The sequence below is a fragment of the Neolamprologus multifasciatus genome, chromosome 5, assembly GCF_963576455.1.
Source record: "Neolamprologus multifasciatus chromosome 5, fNeoMul1.2, whole genome shotgun sequence".
In the NCBI taxonomy this organism is placed as follows: domain Eukaryota; kingdom Metazoa; phylum Chordata; class Actinopteri; order Cichliformes; family Cichlidae; genus Neolamprologus; species Neolamprologus multifasciatus.
In genome coordinates this window covers 23,974,278-23,994,623 of record NC_140443.1, presented here as the reverse complement: position 1 = coordinate 23,994,623, position 20,346 = coordinate 23,974,278, and the positions used below count along the sequence as shown (strand labels likewise).

Below are 20,346 nucleotides of genomic sequence, written 5' to 3'. Positions count from 1 at the left end.
AGAAAAGGGCCCGGGGTGTGTGAGATGTTACAAAATGGCACTGTGCTCGGATTTGCAAGAAATTAGTATTTCAATCTGTCCCACGGAAAGCTGTCCTTGGGATCGCTCTAATCCACTCAGGTATGCCACTTTCCCATGGCCCACCCTAACCTCCACACACACACACACACACACACACACACACACACACACACAGGGGAGATTATTAAAGCGACCTCGTGGCACATGGAGGTTTCTGATGGATTTAACATCAAGAATGATTGTTAACTTTTAGGACTAAAAAGACTTGGAGTGACTCCTGAGAAAAACTGAGCTCTTAGCCAGACACATGGATCACATGACAACTGGGCCGCAATAGCAGCGGCAGCAGGGACCCCTGGGAAAACGGCGCAGTGCCATCTCTCAGATCGCACAGACTCAGCAGCCAGGCAGTAATGACGCTGTGCAGATATATCATATTTAGGTATGAATATACCATTCATGTGCAAAAGGCTGAAGCGGATTTTGCTGTGAATATGAACATCACAGTCAAGTGGTTTTAAAAAAAAAAAAAGATAATCACCGTGAAATAAATTAAACCTATTAAGAGGAACGTATGCTCAAGGTGACAGAAGAAATTAATTTGGCTCAACTATTGAGACCCATACCTCCACCCCACTATAGGATTTCAACCAAACTAATTATCACGCTCCACTTTCAGAAATAATAAGGAAAGTACTTAATAGGTTAGGATTCACCCCTGCATTCATATGTCCATTTAACATCCCTGCTTTCATGCCCACACACTCTTGCCTTAATGCAATTTCACATCCATGATTTAAAATAGGGGAAAGAATTATATTTCAAGTGGTGTCAGGATTAGAATATACAAGCAGTGATATTAAAATACTGTACGGCCTTCTGTGTGTGTGTGTGTGTGTGTGCTGAGCCTTTCTGAGTGGCTGAAGTGGAGGTAAAGATGTTAAATAATGTTTTTGTCACAGTTTAGCACGACAGAGGAATTCTAATAAAACCACAGATCTCTGATTAGTCTTCTTTCGCTGTATATTAATTTTTACCCTCTCTGCTTAATGCTGGCTAGGAGTTAAATTTTTAAACAGAGCACAGATATGAAAAAGACCCCCAAGTGGGTGCTCCTGCGCCAGCAATAGAAGTCTGTTTATCTAGTCAGCCATTCGCTCCATTTATAACAACATCCAAATGCAACTATTGTTTCATTTCAGTCGTTAAAATTGAAATCTTTTTTTGTTGTTTTTTTGTTTTATCCTCCTACGTACACACCAAAGAATTAGCATTTTAACACCCCCCCCAATGAAAAAACTCTAAATGCACATTAAACCACTTTTGCTCATTAAGTTCAGCAAAAACTAAATAAATAAAACGATCAAGTCCTCATAGAAGGTTTTTATCAAAATTACACTTTTTTACATAACTTTAAATGAAATTAAACTTTAAAGGGTCTTAATCGAGCCCTCTTTTACCAAAACAGTTCTGTTCTTTGCCGGCGTGATATGCCTCTGTGCCACTGCGTCTCTGTACCTTTTGTGCCACGTTAAAGCTAACAGGCTGCTAGTCAGTGAGGGCAAAGAAGTCTATATCCCATTGAAGTCTGAGTGGATTACTGATCTATATGTCAGTTCAGTACAACACGAATCCACAGGGTACGCTACACGTGTACACAGAACCAGCATGACCTGTCCAAGTGGATCAGCTGAGCTTCTGTCAGAAACATCAAGGAAATAAACAAATAATTAAAGAATAAAAAGAGACAGAGAGAGAGAGAGTCTGTTATTTCTGCAGTTTTGTATTAAACTCTAATGGAGGTGGTGGAGAAAAGGGAAAGAGGAGTTCACATTATCTAAGAGAATTCCAATTAACACTCTCCCCCTCAGTAATTAGCTACTAAAATAGCGAGCGAACAAGCCCAACATCTCAACCCTGACGCCACCGCACTGCCTAATTAATTCCCAAATCAGGAGCATCTGATTCAGAAAATAATCTGATAGGGTAGATGACAGACAGGCCGGTCAGAATAAAACATGAGTAATAATGTTCAAGAGTAAATAAAATACATATATATATATATATATATATATATATATATACATATATATATATATATATATATACACATATATATATATATACACACATATATACATATACATATATATATATATATATATATATATATATATATATATATAGTTTTAAAAAGCTGCCAGCTCTCAGGCTTAACTGTTTTATTCCTTGTCATTTGAACTGCATTCACGTGCTACTTTTCTTTTAGGCCCGTTAAAGTGTCTTTATTTTACAATAGAAAAAATGCTGTCAAACAAAAGCAAATACCATTACCTCAACGAGGAAAAAAGTGTTAAATTAGTGAGATAAAAGAAGAGCTGTAGGATAAAAGAAGCTGCTTACTGAGCAATCAAGGTTGAGCAGAACGAGTGAAGAAAAGCTGCGGCAGATATCTTTTAGCAGTCTGCCGCTCATTTGCTCCCTCACTGGTCAGTTCTTCCACTGTTTAACGCAAACAGATGGGGCCTTTTCTCACTCTTTTTCCAGAGCCCTGTCTTTTTAACGGTGGCTTCTTGGCCTTGGCAGTAACGTCAGCGCAACGACTATTAAAACAGCATGTGGCCCAGACTGCTATACATGCACGGGCGCGAGGCCTCTGCACTTTTTTGGGGTGAACTTTTAACCTTTTTCAATTAGGTGAAATCTGGAGCATGGAGGTTAGGGTATGCCTAAAGGCTTGTTACACACATACTGCAGTGTCCACACATGCAACAGCTATGAGATAAAGCTTATCAGAGGTGGGTATCAGCGTGAGCGATATTAAGATATCATCTATCTGCAGCTGCTATCAGTTTAGTGCTGATGTATAACAAAGCAGCAATAAACGCAATCGGACAACAACTTATGTGGCCATAATGTGGGCTGCAAACCCCTCTCTAAAAGCACCAACCCTAATTCTTCTGTGTTTCAATATGCATAGTATATGGAGGCCTGTTTCAGTTCGACACACATGCTCTCTCTCTCTCTCTCACACACACACGGCTTGTGGAAAATGCTGCACCACTAAGAGTAACTTTTAATATGCCGAGATACCCATCAATTAGTGATTTCTGCAGCCGACAAATACCCTCACTCACACACACACAAACTAAATCGCACACACGCAGACGTAGTGGCACATTATAAAAACATGCTGTCACATGCTGATCTGTATCTGGACAAGTCAAACTGCGATAAAGTCACTCCACAACTACAGCAATCGATGGAAGTAATTTATTTACCTCACTAGGCAATTTCTGCTCTGTCTTTGGATGGAGGGAGGAAGCGAGAGAGAGAGAGAGACAGAGGGAGATTTGGCAAGGCTGTGTGAGTGGTTTGTAAATTAATCTAGCGGCAGTGAGATCCAGAGCAATGTATAAGTCCATAAAACAAGAGGAGGTTAAAGCAGCTCACATCACACACACACACACACATATACATCAGGCAAAGGTCCAACCCCAAAAACCACTTCTTCCAGAGAGAGACGAGATGTGAAACGTCATCTCTGCTCCATTAATGTGATGTGCTATCCCTAGATGCCACTAAAAAAAAGAAAGAAAGAAAGAAAGAAAAAGAGGGAAAAAGAACAGTTAAGAGTTTGTTCTCTTCCTTTTTCTTTCTTTCTTGCTTTCTCTCCATTCAAAACCAACGCGCTCTGGAGAGAGGCCTGTCCATGGTCCTTGACTTTAACTCGGTGAAATAAAAGGCACTTAACTAAGCCTCAATGATCGATACAAACACTGCTGCTGCCTGGTTTTTCCACACACACACGTACACACGCATGCGGACACACACACTTATCCCACCTCCTCAGATGCTCATGCATATGCATGTCCATAGTGATTTATGCATCCTGGCAGGGATGTGAGCCTATCTGAGAGCAAGGCCAACACACAGGTCAGCTCATTTGTAAATCAGTTGCCTATTTATGGATGTGTATGTGTTAGTGTTTCCGTGTATATCTGTGGATGTTTGTGCCTATAAATCTGCGAGTGTGTGTGTTATGGTAGAGGTCAGCTTTGGAAACAGGCTCATAATCACTGCAGCGCCTTCATTCATTATATTTATTGAATTCTTTCCAGCTTCTGCTCTTGGCGCGTGTAAATCATACAAGTTCAACACTACGGGTTGCCGTGCATTCACAGTGTGTGTGTGTGCACGCGCATGTTTATATGGCTTCCAAGTCCTGTCCACTGAGTGCTGACTACTTCTGCCAACCAGCGCTCTGACCCTGCACTTTTCAAAAGAAAGTCACCGAACTTTCTGACCTCTGTGTCTATTGTTCCCAGGGAAGGTTGGAGAAAAGCCTTCAGAAGAAACAACTTCCATCAGAGTGGCTACCAGTTGCTGGCATTGTCTCTAATGTCCTGGATGAGCTCTAGGTGTTCACCAATTTACATAATTTCCTTAGGTATTAAAGTATTCTGATGTCCTATGCACTGGATTATGGGTAAAAATTAAGATTATGAGACAATAATATCTGGGGATAAACATATGTAGCATAATCTGAGACTATAGCCCTGTCTGCACACAAAGTGAACAAAGTGTGCGTTTTTCTTTGTGGGACTCTTGTGGTGTTTCTCCACCCTCCTCCACCTCCTCTGAACAACAGATTTGGGCTTAGAGGGCAGCTGCTTGTCCCCCCTTCCCTAAAACCCCACTATGTTACTCCCCTTGAAACCCTTCCACACCGTCTCGATTCCCAACAAAAGCCCAGGAGGAAGCCTGTTGTTTTCAACTTGTTTTTGACACAACTATGAATGGAAAAGTTCAAACTATTCACACACACGTACACACACACACACACACAAAAATCTGCATTTTATTTTGTTCAATATTTTCCTGCATCGTTACTCAGCACAAGTTTCCAGAGCCTTTAAAACACAGCAATGCAAAGAATAAAAACAGCCACGTGGCCTGTTTGTTTATCCATCTGCGGAGCCGCTCCTTGCCCTTTCCTTTCTGCTTTTTGTACGTTGTCAACAACAGGCAACCATGTACCAGAAATAAACCCTGCATTAGACAAACTGGCAACAAGGGTTTGTAACAACACACACCGCAATATAAAAAGAGCCATTAGAAAATACGCGACTATATATATTTAAAAGAGGTAAACATTGCAAGCTATTGCAACACAAACACAAAAAAATGACACCAGGGGAAATACTATCGAGACAAATCCACTCAAACACACTCAACCAGTGTCTTGTGGCACGTGTAAGTGAGCTCACAGAGATGTTTCAGTGGAGCGAACGCTACTGTACGTGCGTGTCCAGTTACGTAAGACAGCGAGGCCTAACCTCTATGTTTGAGTGTGTCTGAGTGTTTGTTTGTGTGCGAGTAAGTATTTTTGTGTGTGGAGGGTGGTGGGGGGCTGTGTGTAACTGGAGCCAAACTGTAAGCCATATGCCGCTCTGCCTTTGGTCCCACCCCCTTACCAGTCATGCACAAGAACACACAGACAAGCACGCACGCACACACACACACACGCTTGCCCCCTCATAAACACACTTGCATGTACACACGTGGGCTTCTCTGCATGAAAAAAGAAAGGCCCTCCACTTCATTAGGAAAGTAAACACAAGTGCTGTCTGAAGTGGCTAATTAGAGACTAATTACTCCCTGCTCGTTACTAATGCAAATTAGATTATGCTGCTTAACTTCGTCGTGTCCACAACGCTGCTGTTAATTGAGGCCTTTTGAAATTAAATTACCCGCTAATTAGCATATCAAAACCATTAATTCTGAGCAAGGCGGGGGAAAAAAACAACAACAAATGCCAAGTTTTGCTAATGAGTTTTGCTAATTGAATATGTACGCTCAATACAGGGGCTTGTGCCAGGAATACCTATTCAGCTGATCAGCACGCTCGTGCCTCTGTGTGTGTGTCTGGTTGTGTGGGTGCGTAAGCAGCCAGACAGAAACACCATGCATCATAAGAGCAGCATATAATTAAAGGAACCATTCCATCTCTCCAAACGCTTTGTCAATATTTCCCTCTGAACGCATGACTCCACTGATGTTCAGCATGCAGGGAGCGAGGGATATAGCAGAGACGCAGAGAGAGGAGTGCGAGAGGGGATGGATATTCATCTCATGAGGCAAAAGAGCCACTGAATGTGGAGTGTGTGTGTGTGTGTGTGTGTGTGTGTGTGTGTGCTGCAGTGGCATGTGAGCACAGTTTGCGTTTGTCCAAGCTGTAAGCCGCCTTTGAAGTAAAGAACTCTGTCTCTCTGATGCTCTCCCAAAGCCCCAGACCCCCTGCCAGCTCTATCTCTGTGCTTCCCCCCCGGCCACCTCCCTTTCTTTAACTGGCCCCTCTTCACCTCTGCTACAGTACCTGTCCAATTAGGGAAACACACACACACATACACGTGCACACAAATGGATACACGCAAAGACTTTATGGCCACTAGCAGGTGAACAGCGTAACCTCTCCTTCACTTGAAAAAGCTGCATCTGTTCTTTCCCCTCTCTCTCCAAATTAAATGGATGATTTCAAACTTTGCGGATTAGGCATGGTGTGCATATTCATGGGCGCACCTACCTGCCTGCCTATGAATAAGAGAGGCTACACACGGAGAAGCCAGGAGCTATTAGCTACTTTAATCTGCTGACGAAATAAAAGAATCCCACATCTAAAGATCCATCTCAGCTTTACATGTAAAACGAGCTGAAATAATGTCATTCTGAGCAACTCGCCTTTCCTTTTCCTAAATATCTATCCAATCAGGGCGCGTGAAAAGCCCCATTCAGGTTGGCCCTTATAAAAGTTTCATCTTATTACACTTTCCAACTCTCTTTTCATTATCCCTATTATGGCAGATGAAAAAAAATTGAATGGTAAAATTGAGAGGTAGCCATACAAAAAAATTAAATAACCATGATAATTAGATGTAAAGATATTATAATTCCTTTAACAGGATGCATAGAAACTGCTGCTCGACAATATTTGCCCTAATTGCTAGAATTATCATATTAACCAGTTACCATTTGGGTAAGTTGATTAAAAAATTGATTATTCGTCCATTTCTTTTAGGAGTTTCTTAATCAAAATCTAACATCCTTGAAAAATTAATTTGAAGCCGTTTCTTATCAGTTAATTAAATCGGGTTGGAAGTCATTTTTTCTGTGCGGCATGATTAGAACGGTTCTGTTCTCTTCTGTTCAGACACCATGACGTTAGAGGGGGAACTTTTCACTGTCTCATCAAACATTCACAACCACAAGAATAGGACTTCTTTGAAGGGCCCGTCGCCTTTTTTTTCCCCCTACCAAACCTCTGCCTTTCTGATAAATTGTGCTATACCAAATAGATCTTTCTTTCTCGTTAACACATTCTCATTAACGGACAGAGAAAGCGAAAGGAAAAGGGGAGGGGAAGAGAAAAGGAGAGTGCCGGGGAGAGACAGAGGGGAGCGGGCGGGTGGGTGTGGATGCTGAAGGCGGGTGAGGGGGGGAATAGAGAAAAAAAAGAGGTGAGAAAAACAGGGCAGAAAAATCTAAATCAATAGCAGAGATAAAGTCAAAGAGAGAAATGAATACACTGACAGATTTTTAGTGCACACTGATGAAAATTAAATAGTGTAAAGACAACAATGAAATGTTGCCTGGGTGACAGCCTTGAGGTGGCCTGAGCTGAGACTAAACAACTAAAGCAGGAGCTAAAACAACACCTGCTTTTCCTAAAGGAGAAAAAAAGAAAACCTCTATCCAACCATGCTCGCTTTAAGTCAATAAATTTGATAAATCCAAGTGTCAGTTTTGACATTTTTGTAAGACAGATAAAAAGAAGAAGAAAATGCTACAAAGTGAATGGTAGTAAAACAAATGATTTAGTGATACCTAGAACAGATTTCACTTCAGTTTTTTTTTTTTTTAAATTCGGATGTGCAGCTTAAAAAATACACATCGGAGGTTGACGTCACTTCAGAAAACTAGTTTTCTATTTCCAGAAGAAGACTAATTATGAAGCTCTGCCCCTGGGAAAGAAGAGCCCCTCTTGAAGGAGAGAGCGAGAGAGGAGAGAGAGAGTCCATTCAGGGCTGGCATCGGTGGAATATAAGTTTGTCTCTCTCTACTTCAGAAAGCAGCAGAGCAGAACGGAACAGATACAGCGGGCTCCTCTCATCTGTCCATCCCAGACTCCTCCGGGAGGTATGGGAGGATTGGAGAAGGGTAGAGGGGTGGAGGGGGTGAGGGGTGGTCAAAAGGAGAATTAAAAGGAGAATCAGTGAGGATACAGAGCAGTATGGTGAGTCTCTCTGATTGGATGATGAATTGAATTATTATTAGAGCCTGGCTAGTAAAGTTGCGCAAAAAAAAAAAAAAAAAACTCAGTTCATCAGCCAATCAGCCAGCTCCCTCATCAACCAATCAAACCCCCACCCAGGGGGGAAATGGTAGAGGTGTGGGTGTTCTTTTTTCTTCTTCTCCTTCTTCTTCTTACCATCTGCCTCTCTGACCATATTTTTCTCTCTTTTTTTCCCCTGTTACAACACATTACACTGTCTTTGATACAGCTGCCCTCATCTTTCTCTGTGGGAGACGCAGAATTCTCAAAGCCACAATTACCGCACAGAACTATCAATTTCCCCTTCAATTAACCCTGTGGGAAGAGAGGGGACAAAGGAGCGGACGGAAAGGGAAGAGAAGGGGATGAGAAATTCAAATTTGGGATGAAGAGGACCTCCTCCCACTATGGTCTCCCTCAACACACACACACATACACCTCGACACCCCCTGATGGTGCAGTCACGTGATTGGGCTGAGAAACTAGAGATCTGCACCTCCTCGGGATGAACTTGACCCCGCGACTGGAGGTCAAACAAGTTACTAACAGCACAGGACCCCTATCCTCATTACCAGTAAATAGTCCCAGCCAATGCTCTAACAAATCAGAGTGTATGTTAATAACCACTGCCCAGTCCACAGCGCAGATCTGTCACAAAAATTAAATAAGACAAAAAAAAGATAGACGGAAGTCAGGCGGAGTAGGAAGAAAAAGAATATAAGGAAAGAGAGGGGAGGGTGAAAAGGAAAGAGGAAAAAATGGGGAGGGATTAGGAGGGGGCATGAGTCAATGGTTGTGTTTCTTAGATCAGCGACTAAGGGCCTGTGCCCTATAACAACGGACAACTGTGATGGCATGCCCGCTCTCTATGCTCTGCTCCCCTCTCCTTGTCTTTGCATTTTCGCGTCCCTTCCCACCTCCTCCTCCTCTTCCACCTTCACCGTCTCTTTCTCTCTCTCTCTCTCTCTCGCTGAGCGAACCCCTGGGGGAGCTGCTCAAACCAAACCCAGCCTTCAGCAAAGTTTCGCAGGCAAACTTTTCACAAAGCCCCCAGAAGCCGTACGCCTGCCTGACACCACAAAGCATGCCAGGGTTTCATTGCCACTCACCCTCCCTCCTGTCCTCGTTTTTGTACTTTAGTCCTTCGTTCCTCCCTCAGTCCCCTCCCTCGTTTATGCTAACTACTTTCCGAGGCTAATGCGCTGTTCCTGACTGACCTTTAGACAATGGAAACCTGCAGCAGCAGAAGTTACCGATTAGGGCTACAGGTTGCATACGGCAGTGCTGACCTTCAGCGGGAAAAATCGGCCTTGTGGCATCTGCTAATCTAACAGCCCTACGGCTACTATTCAAGCGCTTAATCTTGGATGAAAAAAAACATTCTAGTGTTCACTCCAGTTCTTAATAAAAAAAAACCCCACATCGTTCTGGAAATAATAAAGGCAAAAATACAAAGCAGAAATCTATTTTTTCCCCTCTATGTTGTTTTTGTCAGAGAATCATTTCTAAGGTCTGTGTATCTTTACAGTGCGAGGGACAACCTTTTGTCCAGGGACAAGTAGGTGGGCTGACAAAACACTACAATATTTTTTAACAATCCCAAAACGGACTGAATAAAATTTTCAGATGTATTTCAATACACCGACATAATCCATTCAAACAGTAGAAGCACAGTTGAATAAGTGTGCAGCTAAAAATGATTTGTGTTGTTTTTTTTTAAATATAGAATAAAGTAATAGTTTCCTGCCTTTCTTGCATAAACTTCCATAAAATGTTTCTTTTAAAAAAAATAGATGTAAAAAAAGAAAAGAAAAGAAAGGCACGGGTTATTATAGCTGTTTTCTGTAATGTTTTAAATTTGTTGCAAAAGCATTTTAGTCATTTTGAAAAATTCTCACTCACACGCTTGTCATTTCAGTAATCCGGAATAAATTATAGCTATTGAAAAGGGGCCCGAGCAGAGGTAGCAAATGTTGGAGTTAAACTGTGATGACATCTTGGATGTAATGAAGAGGCTGAGGGAACACAGAGCTGTGATAATTAGACACCGGGCTTGACAAGGAGAGGAGGAGAGTACCGGAGAGGGAGAGTGCGGATGAGGGGGGATAAAAAAAAGAACACATGAACAGGAGAAAGTGCAACACAATAAGAGGCAAGAAGGAGAGAAGACAGACAGCAAGTGTTGAGTCCTTCACACTGAGCGACTATTGGAGCTCCAACAGGGAAAAGAACACTTTTCGACCAACCATGGACCCGAAGAGAAGGCAGCCCTAGCAAATGCAGGCACGCATGCTGAGTATACGCGAGTGCCCTTCTGAGTGAAGCAAACTTGATAGATTTGTATAACAGCCTGTTTAAAACACACACACACACACACACACACACACACACACAAAAGCAGAGCAGAAGAAATTGACTGTTTACTGCAATCTCTATATTTTTTTTTTTAAAAAGACCTGATTAAATGTTCTTCTTTTTTTTTAATGAGAGTCACACGTGTGTCTCATTAAAAGTCAACCGAAACTGTGAAGGCGGAAAAAGTGTCTGTGTTTAAACATTGTGTTGTCCCTTTGTAGATACAGCGAAACAGTGAGAATGTGACAGAAGTGTATTCGAATGATGTATTATTCTTTTAATCCAAGAAAATATGATTTTAATTAATTTTTTAAAGCCTAAACTAAAGCTTCTCTCTGTTTTTCATTTTAAATCTGAAGTCGATGTACTGAACTGGAAGAAGAAAAAAACTACGGCACATGTAATTTCATTTTTTTTTTAAAGTGTAGGTGCATTTTGTTAAAACAAAAAGACCCAACTTCTTCCAACCAATATCACGTTTCCTGCTTTTCCACTTGTGTTTGCACCTTGTTTTTTTCTCATCGCTCTTTGCTATCTTCCTCCCCCCCTCCAGACAGTTAACGCTGCTTCACAGGCCAGCGGCTCACAACGCAAACACACCCACCTACATGCTCTTCGTTCCCTCTCCTCAGGAACATGAGAGCGGGCTCTAATTCACAGGCTGGTAAAGCTGTGGTGGACAGCAGCCTTGATCTGGCAGGATTAGGCTACTTTTATTTCCCCGAGAGGGAAGGAGAGGTAGAGGGAGGTGAGTGTGCATGTGTGGGGTGTGCTCAAATCCTCCTACAAATGTCAGACAATGACCGGTGACCAGGAGCCACACACACACACACACAGGTGCACATACTCAAACTCACACATTCATAAACACTCCTGAGAAGGCCCAGTGTGACACCCAGAAAAGAGACTCATCACTCTCCGTCTCATCAGTCTGAGGAAGACAAGATGTGGGGGCAAGAAGGGAGCAAAGAAGGAGAAGAAGGAGGAGGAGTGAGCCAGGGGATCGAAGGAGGGAGTAAAAGACAGAGGCAGCGAGGATGGGTGGGGGTGGCGGCGGTGGTGGGGGGATTACACAATTATTCAGATAACAGCTGGGAATAATCTAGTGGCAGATGTCTCTCGGTCAACAATGCCCACCACACACAGGCTTGCATGTGTATGCGCACTAACAGAGTTTCAATGCTCAGCAAGCAGCCAAAGGGTGGAAGAAAAAAAAAAAAAAACGGCCGCTAGTGGAGCTCCAGAAGCTACTCAAGCACACAGCTCGCACAATCTGCCCGGAAAAGTTTTTTTGTTTTTTTTCCTTAATTTTAAATCGGTCTTCAGTGTAGATGAAACAGCCTATAAAAATAACGAGAGGTCGCATCGTTATCGGTTAAACACGTTTTGAAAAAACATGTCGGCAAAGTAACGACCTGTTTGCTTTTCTTTCCCTCCGCGAGCTGTCTGAAAAACAAAGCCCGAAACTTGATGAATTCTGGGAGAGAGCCAGAGAAAGGGAGAGAGAACGGGGTGGAGGGTCACCCACTGACTGACAGTTAATTGCAGTTGGATGTGCACGCTTACATGCAGAGAAAATAAGGGTACGCACATGCGGACCACAACTGTGTCCTTTGCATCTATAAGCAATCCCCCATGTAGCGAACCTCTAGCAGTAGCTGTCATCCCCTCCTCTGCCTCTCGCTATCTGAAAGCCCACCACAAAAGCCAGAGTCCGCACCCCACTGGGCAAAGCCTGCATAGTCTTCTTCACCTTCAGACCAAAGCAAAAAGTAAGCAGAGTGAAGCGAGAAGTTAAGAGAGAGAGTTGGCATTTGTTGGCCAAATCGTCATTTTTTTTCCTATTTTACATTTTTAAAAATCTCTTTCAGAAGTTTTAAGGAAGTAAAATCAAATCTGTGCATGAAGTTTAGAAAAGGGAAGGAAGGGGCGGCCCAGTCAAGTGGTGAGAGGCGCCGTCAATCCGTCAACCCAGGCAGCCTATTGTGATTTGGTTTAACACTGGTTAACAGCTCGTCCTGTCAGGGGATGGATCATCCCACGGCGCCTCACATGCTAATAGCTTAAGTAGGCATCCCATGTCCCCCGGAACTAATACCACAAATACTAATACCATAAAAGAGGAGTGCATGCCAGCGATCCAGCCTTACTTTCGCCTGGGTTAGCCAACATCCCGATACTTTACGGATTTGAAATATAATGAGACGCGTTTGAATGGTTATTACCTCCCTGGATCAGGATGGAAAACAACAGGGACAAGGGAAAACTGCTGCAGTGCTTATTTCCTGTCATCGTGTGTTAATCCACAGTCGTTATTGTTGAGGTAATTCAAAGAATCTGATGCAAATCACAAAAGCTAATAAAAAAAAAAGGTAAAATGCATCACACTAGCGCTAGATCTGAAAAAAAGAAATTATAATGTTGAAAGTAAGTAATAAGCAGAGATTTTAGGAGGGTTGTTTTTTTTGTAGGTAATACTTTATGGACTGCGCGCTACTCTGGTGTGAATCTTAGCGTTTCATCAGAGCGTTCACTCATCCGCTCGGCAGATTATACCGCCACAGCACCACGGACAAACGAGCACTCAAGTGCTGTTTAATGCTTCTCTACAGTCAGAGCGTTTATGAAATGTGCAAAAATGTGTGTGCGTGCATCTATATGATCCTGAGTCTTGTGCTTCACAGCTGTCACCTACCCTTCACAGCCATCCTTTCAATACACATTAAAGCAGTGCTGCAGAAAGTTTAGTCACATTGTTGCTCTGAGTGAAGCTTTCCACTGCTCCGCTCCCTCGGTTACCCGCTCGATTGACGGCTGCCCTGTCAGTTTGTCGCAGTGCTTTAGAAAACACCAACAGCTCTCTGATGAAGTGCTTACAAAAGGTCATAGGGTGGAGGCGATGGAGAAGAGGGGAGCCGACTACTGAGAGAGGGAGGCAGGGGAAAAGGAAAAGGGAGACGGGATAGAGTGAAGGAAAATCCATAACACAAATACAGCTGTCAGAAGCAATGCAGAGTTAGCGGGGGATGCAACCACTGATTTTTTTTTACTCTTTATGAAGATGCTCCGCATGAACACAATAGCGTTCTCTGAGGGTAATTTTTTTTCTGCTTACACTGACCATCTCAAGTGCTCCACCTGATCAGCGCCACTGACGCCACGATCTTCTGAGATCCTCCCTCTCTGTCTCTGAAATCAAACCTGATAGCGCCACAACTGCCTTACTTCAACGATCTGCTTTCAGTCCTTCGAGCTCCACAGCCACGGCCCTCTCCTTCAGCTCCAACTCTCTGCTCCACATGGCCTCAGGTGCCAAGCGCACTCTGGAGAGGCTGATCTAATGCTTCCTCAGCTATAATAACCCATGCCTATTACCCTCGCGCCGCTGTTTCCTTCACTTCGCAGAGGCTTTCTCTCATATTTTCTATCTCTCTCTCCACACCCCACCACCCTCACTCCCCGCCCATAGGAAGCAGTCGCTTCCTCTCTGAGATTTCGGGTCACTCCTTCCCACATCAATCAGCTGTTAATGGGCCGGCGCTCTGTGGAGCTTTAGGAACATCTCCGGAGCCAGCCTGCATCCTAGTCATCCCAAACACAAATAGAAAAACGTATGAAATGTCTCATCATAAATGCACTGACATGTTAATGACCACAGGCTAAACCACCGTGTCAGACAAAATGATTACCTTATCATTCACCGCGGGGGAAAGAGCGCCTAAATTTTAGAGAGGAATCCGGGACGGCTGTCACCACATAAGCAGTGACAGCTCTTTCAAAAGCCACAAAAGGCAACTTGCTAAAGCATCTTCCTTCTTTTCTTCTTACTTTTCCTGAAACTTCACTGTACAACACCTCTTCTGACCCGTCAACATGCCCCCCCCCCAAAAAAAAAAAAAATAAATAAATAAAAACCCCACATCTTATCTTTGAAAAATGTTTGGGACTTATTGCGCGCACACACACACACACACACACACACAGGCAGATGTTCACGCTTTCATATAAATTATTCAGCCCTTAACTTCTGCTAAATAACAGGTTCAATTAGAACCACATGTATAATCAGGCCTCAGTCTAAAGCAATGTGCCGGCAGTTCCACTGTGCACTCACCGACTTTAATTCACAACCAGAACATTAACCCACCCTCTGAGCTGTCCATATACAATAACACACACATTTGTTCATAAAATTTCAAGAATTTTTTTTAACAATGTAAAATAATTTATACTGTAATGCCAAATTGTTATTACACTTAATTTCTTTTTAAATCACAGAAAAATGTGAAAAGGGGGAAAAAACATTTCTATGAAAATCTCTGATACACCTAATTCAAATTGAAATTTTAACAAACATTTATTGAATTGCTACGATCAGCAGAATATCTCATATCCTTGTCTTTTCCGCGCTTAAAGCCCGACGCATGTTCACCTCAAATGCATGCAGCCCTGCAATAATGTCAGCTTCAGGACCAACACTTGAAATAAGCCCATCTAAAAACACGCTCTCTCTCCCAGCACGGGTTTTCTTCCTTTTTTGTGCTTTTTTTTTTTTTTTTGCTTTTCTCAAATAAATGATATCGAAAATTTAACCATTTCAGCTTTTTTTTAAGCAGGTAAAGCACTAAGTGCTGCAATAGAAGTAAATCTGTGAATATCTATCACAGGTCAAACCCTACATGTATAGCAGTGTCATATACGGGTGCTCTTCAACATCACTTTGGAGCCAAAAGCCCACTCAGACTTGTGGGTTTCGGATAGCAGGAGGGTTTTAATGAAGAGAGCACGAGAGATGAAGAGACGGACAGGCAAGCCATCAATGCTACCGACGCACAGGACATTTAAAACTTGAAATAATGTCCATTTTCACTCGAGCAGGACAGGTGAATTGAGAAAAAAGCACTCTCGTATACACACACTCCCGCACTCTGATATATACACTCTTTTCACACATACATTCCCATGCGCTCATGTTGGAGGTAAGGACTCTCTGAGCGAGTTTATGGACTAACACAATCATGTTGGTGGCTTTTAATCCTGCTGAAGGGGTTTTAAAGCGCACGAGATTCAAAGCCATTACTACCCGTCTCTAGACGGTCTCGTACATGACTCTTCCAGTCGCACCCCGGCACACGATCACATACTTGGGACCAAGCTGAAAAATAAAATATCATCATTTAGGAAAGGTGTCAGAAAGCATAACAGAGACAACTGTGCGTCTGAAAGCGATTAAAAATCAGCAGTATGTGAGAAACAGGACATGGAAAAGACACAGCTGCTGGGAGGGAGGAGAGCAAAAAGAAGAAAAACACCACCAAAGACGGGAAAAAGTGTTGATGCAAGTCAGATGAAAAAAAGGTGGCAATGCCAAGCAAACACACAGACACAGGCAAACAATAGCCGACAAAGAGCAGAGAGTCAATCTGCCTTTGACACCTCTGGCTTCCTGCACACGTACACTCTTTTTACAACAAAAAAAAAACTAAATAACTACTTCTGCCTCTCAAACACTCTTTTGTTTCACTGTCTCTTATTGTGTTTTCATGAAAAGCCTGTCACTAATGTGATAGCCTATCAATGATAAGCATTACACGGAAATGATAACTTCACACCGATTTTTTTTTCAGGCTTTATATGGTAGGCAAATGTTTTTTTTTAAAGGAGAAGAAGAAGAAATAAAAACAATCCTGTACTCTATTCTTCAGCAGTGTTTCACACTTCTACCTGAGCTCCATGAGGCTTCTTCTTCATAACGCGGTCACTTTAAACAGAAACTTAAAAACAGCTAAAACTGTGTAGTAACCTGGCATGGGTGCTGAGAAGTCATAGCTCCAACTCCAAAGATCATTCTTAAACTGAGTCAACACAGCTGCTGTGCTTTTACTGCAACAAAAAGAACTTAAACAGCTGAAAGATAAGGCAGCTGTGAAATACCTAATTTAATAATATTAATAACCTTCACAAATATAAGATTTACATTGTCCATAATTTTAGGAAACATTTTACCATATTTGACAAAATGGTTAAGCCTGTAAAAAAAAAAGGTTTATCTGATAGTACTGAGTTACTGCCAGCCTTGGTTTGGTCCAGTTATTCAGGATTTTAAAAAAATATGCTTATAAAACATCTTATAAAACATGCAGTCAGCCTCTTCTACTACATTTACCAATCAACACACACAGTTTAAATTCCCTTCCAGGATAGATGGCTAAAATGAACAGCAACAGGGTTTGTATCTGCATGAAGGCCACTGTGCATTAACTGTTTTAAGGTGCGTTTTCCACAGCTTTTGGCGTGATAGATGAAGATGAAATAATCTTTAAAAAAAAAAAAAAAAACGAAGGAAAGAAAATCGGTATACACTTTACAGCACGGGCTCGGAGCCACCACAAAATACCTGCTTTCCTGTCTGACACCAGAACTGTGACAAGGTCATAAAACGTGATTAAGAGCTTTTTCATTCCCGCTGGATCTTCTATTAAAGTGCAATTAAAAGTATGTCATCACGTCGCGGAAATGCCACCACAGAGGAGGGTGAGAGGGGGCACAACAGGAGAGAGCGAGCGAGATAGAGGGAGAGAGAGGGAGAGAATGAGAGAGAGAGGACACAGTAAATAAAATTAATTATGCCAAATGCCCCGGCGCCCATCAATCACGGGGCAATAATGCCCGTGTCAGGGTGAGCACCCACACGGCCTGTACGCTTTTCTCTCGGTGACAGACAACTAACAGCAACGAATTGTCATTTCATTTCTCCCTCTCTTTTTTTTTCTTGATCTGAAGGTTTCAATCGAGAGTCTCTGTGTGTCCAGCCCGATATCTCATATTTGATAAAGGCAATTTTATTTCATGGAAATGGAAGAAAATCAAAAACTCTCAAAAGACAAAAAGATCAGCAACTTTGTTTCAACGGCCCAAAAGTTGCTTTTGTGCTGCACGCCGTGCACACAAGAAAATCCACATTAAAGTTTTTGTCTCTGCAGAATACTTATTTTCTTATTTTTTTAAAAAGTCGCAGTAAATAGTTCGCGGGAAGAAAAAATATATATTTTCCTTTGTGGTGCAGGCCTACTTTTAGTCGGTTTATGAGCGCGAGAAGAAGGGAAAACATGTGTCACACAGAGGTTGTGTTCAATTTCTTTAAAAAAAAAATTCTGTCAGTAGATTTATTATATTATAATCTAGAAAGTATATAACGTGCATTCTTTTTGATTAAATCACTTTAAATTACAGATTCTGAAAAAAACCCTAAAACGCGTCAGGGTTATAATGTACGTAAAATCACTGTCCATAATCCTGCTTACGTACATAAAGCGTTCAAAAGTTCACGTTGAAACTGGAACTGGAAGTTTTACAACGCAGGGAGAAGTTTTCCTCCACGTTCAGCTGGTAAAACGTCCCTCTCTAAAGAACAGAGCTGCTATTATTTAAGATATCATTTAGGATATTTAATTCAGCTCAAATAAGGAAACCACAACGGGCACCTCAAACCTCAGTGGTCAGAGAAAAGTCCTAAATCCTAAAGGCACTAATGTCCTCAGACCTTCTAAACGTGTCAATAAGAAAGTTGTTTGTTCTTTTGCTTCTTTTGTTCTGGGATTTTCTGTAAGTAAGAAGTTTAACTGCCTTTCTTTTTTTTTATTTTTAAACGTTAATGTTTAATTGTAGGAAACTAAAGTTCAATAATAAAAGACCCTAAACCCAGCTGTGAGGTAGAGAGGTATGAAGCGATGGCAAAGCAAGTGGTTCTCACACGGCTGCCTGTGACCGTTCGTGTAAAATCGCCACCACATAAGCCACGTCCACGCGTATGATCAAATATAACGAGCGATATCAACAAGTTTATTCCCTACGTTTGAGTCCACTCCCGAAATCTTAGCTCGTCCTAAACCTGCGAGAAATAAACTTTTTTTTCCTTTCTCTGGTCTCATAAGCGAAAACCTCGGACAATGACACATTACGCAAAAAAAATGGTATCCCTCCGAGTCACCCAAAGTAGGCTCTAGAGAATTTACAAACTACACCGTAATATCCAGTTAAATAAACGACGATTAAAAGGAGGCTGGATTTGAACTCTATGGATATAGGTTGGCGTGAAACTAGTGATGAGGTAGAAAGAAACTTCGATATTTCATTCTACTGAGAACACTGAAAGGACGAAAACAGCTGCTTTAAATATGTTTTCTTTTTTTAGAACAGAAAGTATGAAAATAAAAATAAAAAAGTTTCACGTCAGGAAAGAGTCAGAGTTAGAATGAAACAGAAAAAGTACGGAGGAGGGAGAAAGAAAAGGAGAAAAACAAAAACCTCCCTAGTGTGGCCCTGGATCGTACCTACTTTAATACTCTATCACATTATTAGGCAGACCTGGAGGAGTTTCACAACGTGCCATGAAAAGTTGAAGTGCGTCGCTTTAAAAGCGTCTAGCAGCGTGTGTGTCGGAGAGTTTCAATGGGAGCACAGAGTGAGGGAAAAGTGAGGAAGATAAGAAGAAGGGGGAAACGTGTAGATAATGCATCAACCTGTTCTCTTGGTTTCTGAAGAAGTCAACTTTCACGCCAGTGGTTGGACCATGTGGGCAGCCCCGCTTCTGCTCCTCAAACCCCGGCGCGTCCACTCTCTCGCGGCGACAAAAGGGGGGACACAAACCGAAGGGACGTAAAATTTTAAAAAATTTAAAAAAAAAATGGAAAGAAACAGAGAGCAGAGAGAGAGACAGAGAAATCTAGGATCTAAGACGGCAGGACCATTACTTTAAACGACCAAAAAAAAAAAAAAAAAAAAAAAAAACGTGCTCGTTAGTCCTTTCCTTTTCCCTTTTGTGTGCGTCCTCTCTCCTCGGAGTGGCCCCTCTGGAGTGAAGTCAGAACAATACTGCCGCTAAAACTCTGGCACTGAGCGCAAGTTGCCGCGGAGAAACAACGCAGCTTCTCGTTTCTGTTTGTTGTTTAGTTGCCTCCGCTTTTTTCTCCTCTCCCCCCAAGCCCCAGCTCTCTCCTCAGCAGGCTCACTCAGCGCGTATAACCTCTCCAACGGTCTTCACTTTTTTGCCATCCCGTCTGTTGCTTGCTCGTTCGCTGGAAATCAGGGTTGAATCACTGGAGCTGTATGTGTGTACGAGTGTGTGTACGAGTGCGGAGTGTGTGTTGCGGGAGGACAGTTTGCTGTGCTACCGTAATGCCTCTAAAGCAGGTGCGCGTTTTCGTCCTATCCATGCAAAGCCCCGGCGCATAATAAAACAGCAGCCAGTGAGAGGCATCTCTCCGTCGCTCCCCGGAGAAGTGTGCGCGCGTGTGTGGGCGTGCATGCGCACGGATGAGGGGAAGGCACTGATCTTTTGACCTCGCTTTTGCATCCTGGTTGAGTTGCGCTATTGTGGCGGCAGAGAGGAACAGATGTTATCCTGCGCAAAGTTTGAGCTCCCAAAAAAAAGACAAAAAATACACCAGTAACAAAGAACGATCGTTTAAAACAGGACAAAGTCTGCCATGAAATGATCGCTTTCTCTTCGTGTCTGCATGTCAGAGTTACAAATGTATCTGTAAATAAAAAAGTAAAAAAAGAAAGAATAAATAAACCTTGCAAACTTAAAAAAAATGGCAAAATTCTCCATATAGCTTCTTTATTGTCTCTTAGAT

The 20,346-nt window shown here is 42.3% G+C and overlaps 1 protein-coding gene across 3 annotated transcripts in view; it reads right to left on the bottom strand.

Annotated features, from left to right (window-relative positions):
- Nucleotides 1-19,958, bottom strand: part of foxp4 (forkhead box P4) — an 86,748-nt gene extending 66,790 nt beyond the window's left edge. The window contains exon 1 of one of the 3 annotated variants that reach the window (XM_085159125.1): nt 13,830-19,958. In XM_085159125.1, the coding sequence (XP_085015251.1) occupies nt 13,830-13,832 (3 nt within the window). In that variant the 5' untranslated portion in view covers nt 13,833-19,958. The remainder of the gene's footprint in view (nt 1-13,829) is intronic. The other 2 variants (XM_085159124.1, XM_085159126.1) reach the window with 2 other exon arrangements.
- Nucleotides 19,959-20,346: the final 388 nt, after the last annotated feature.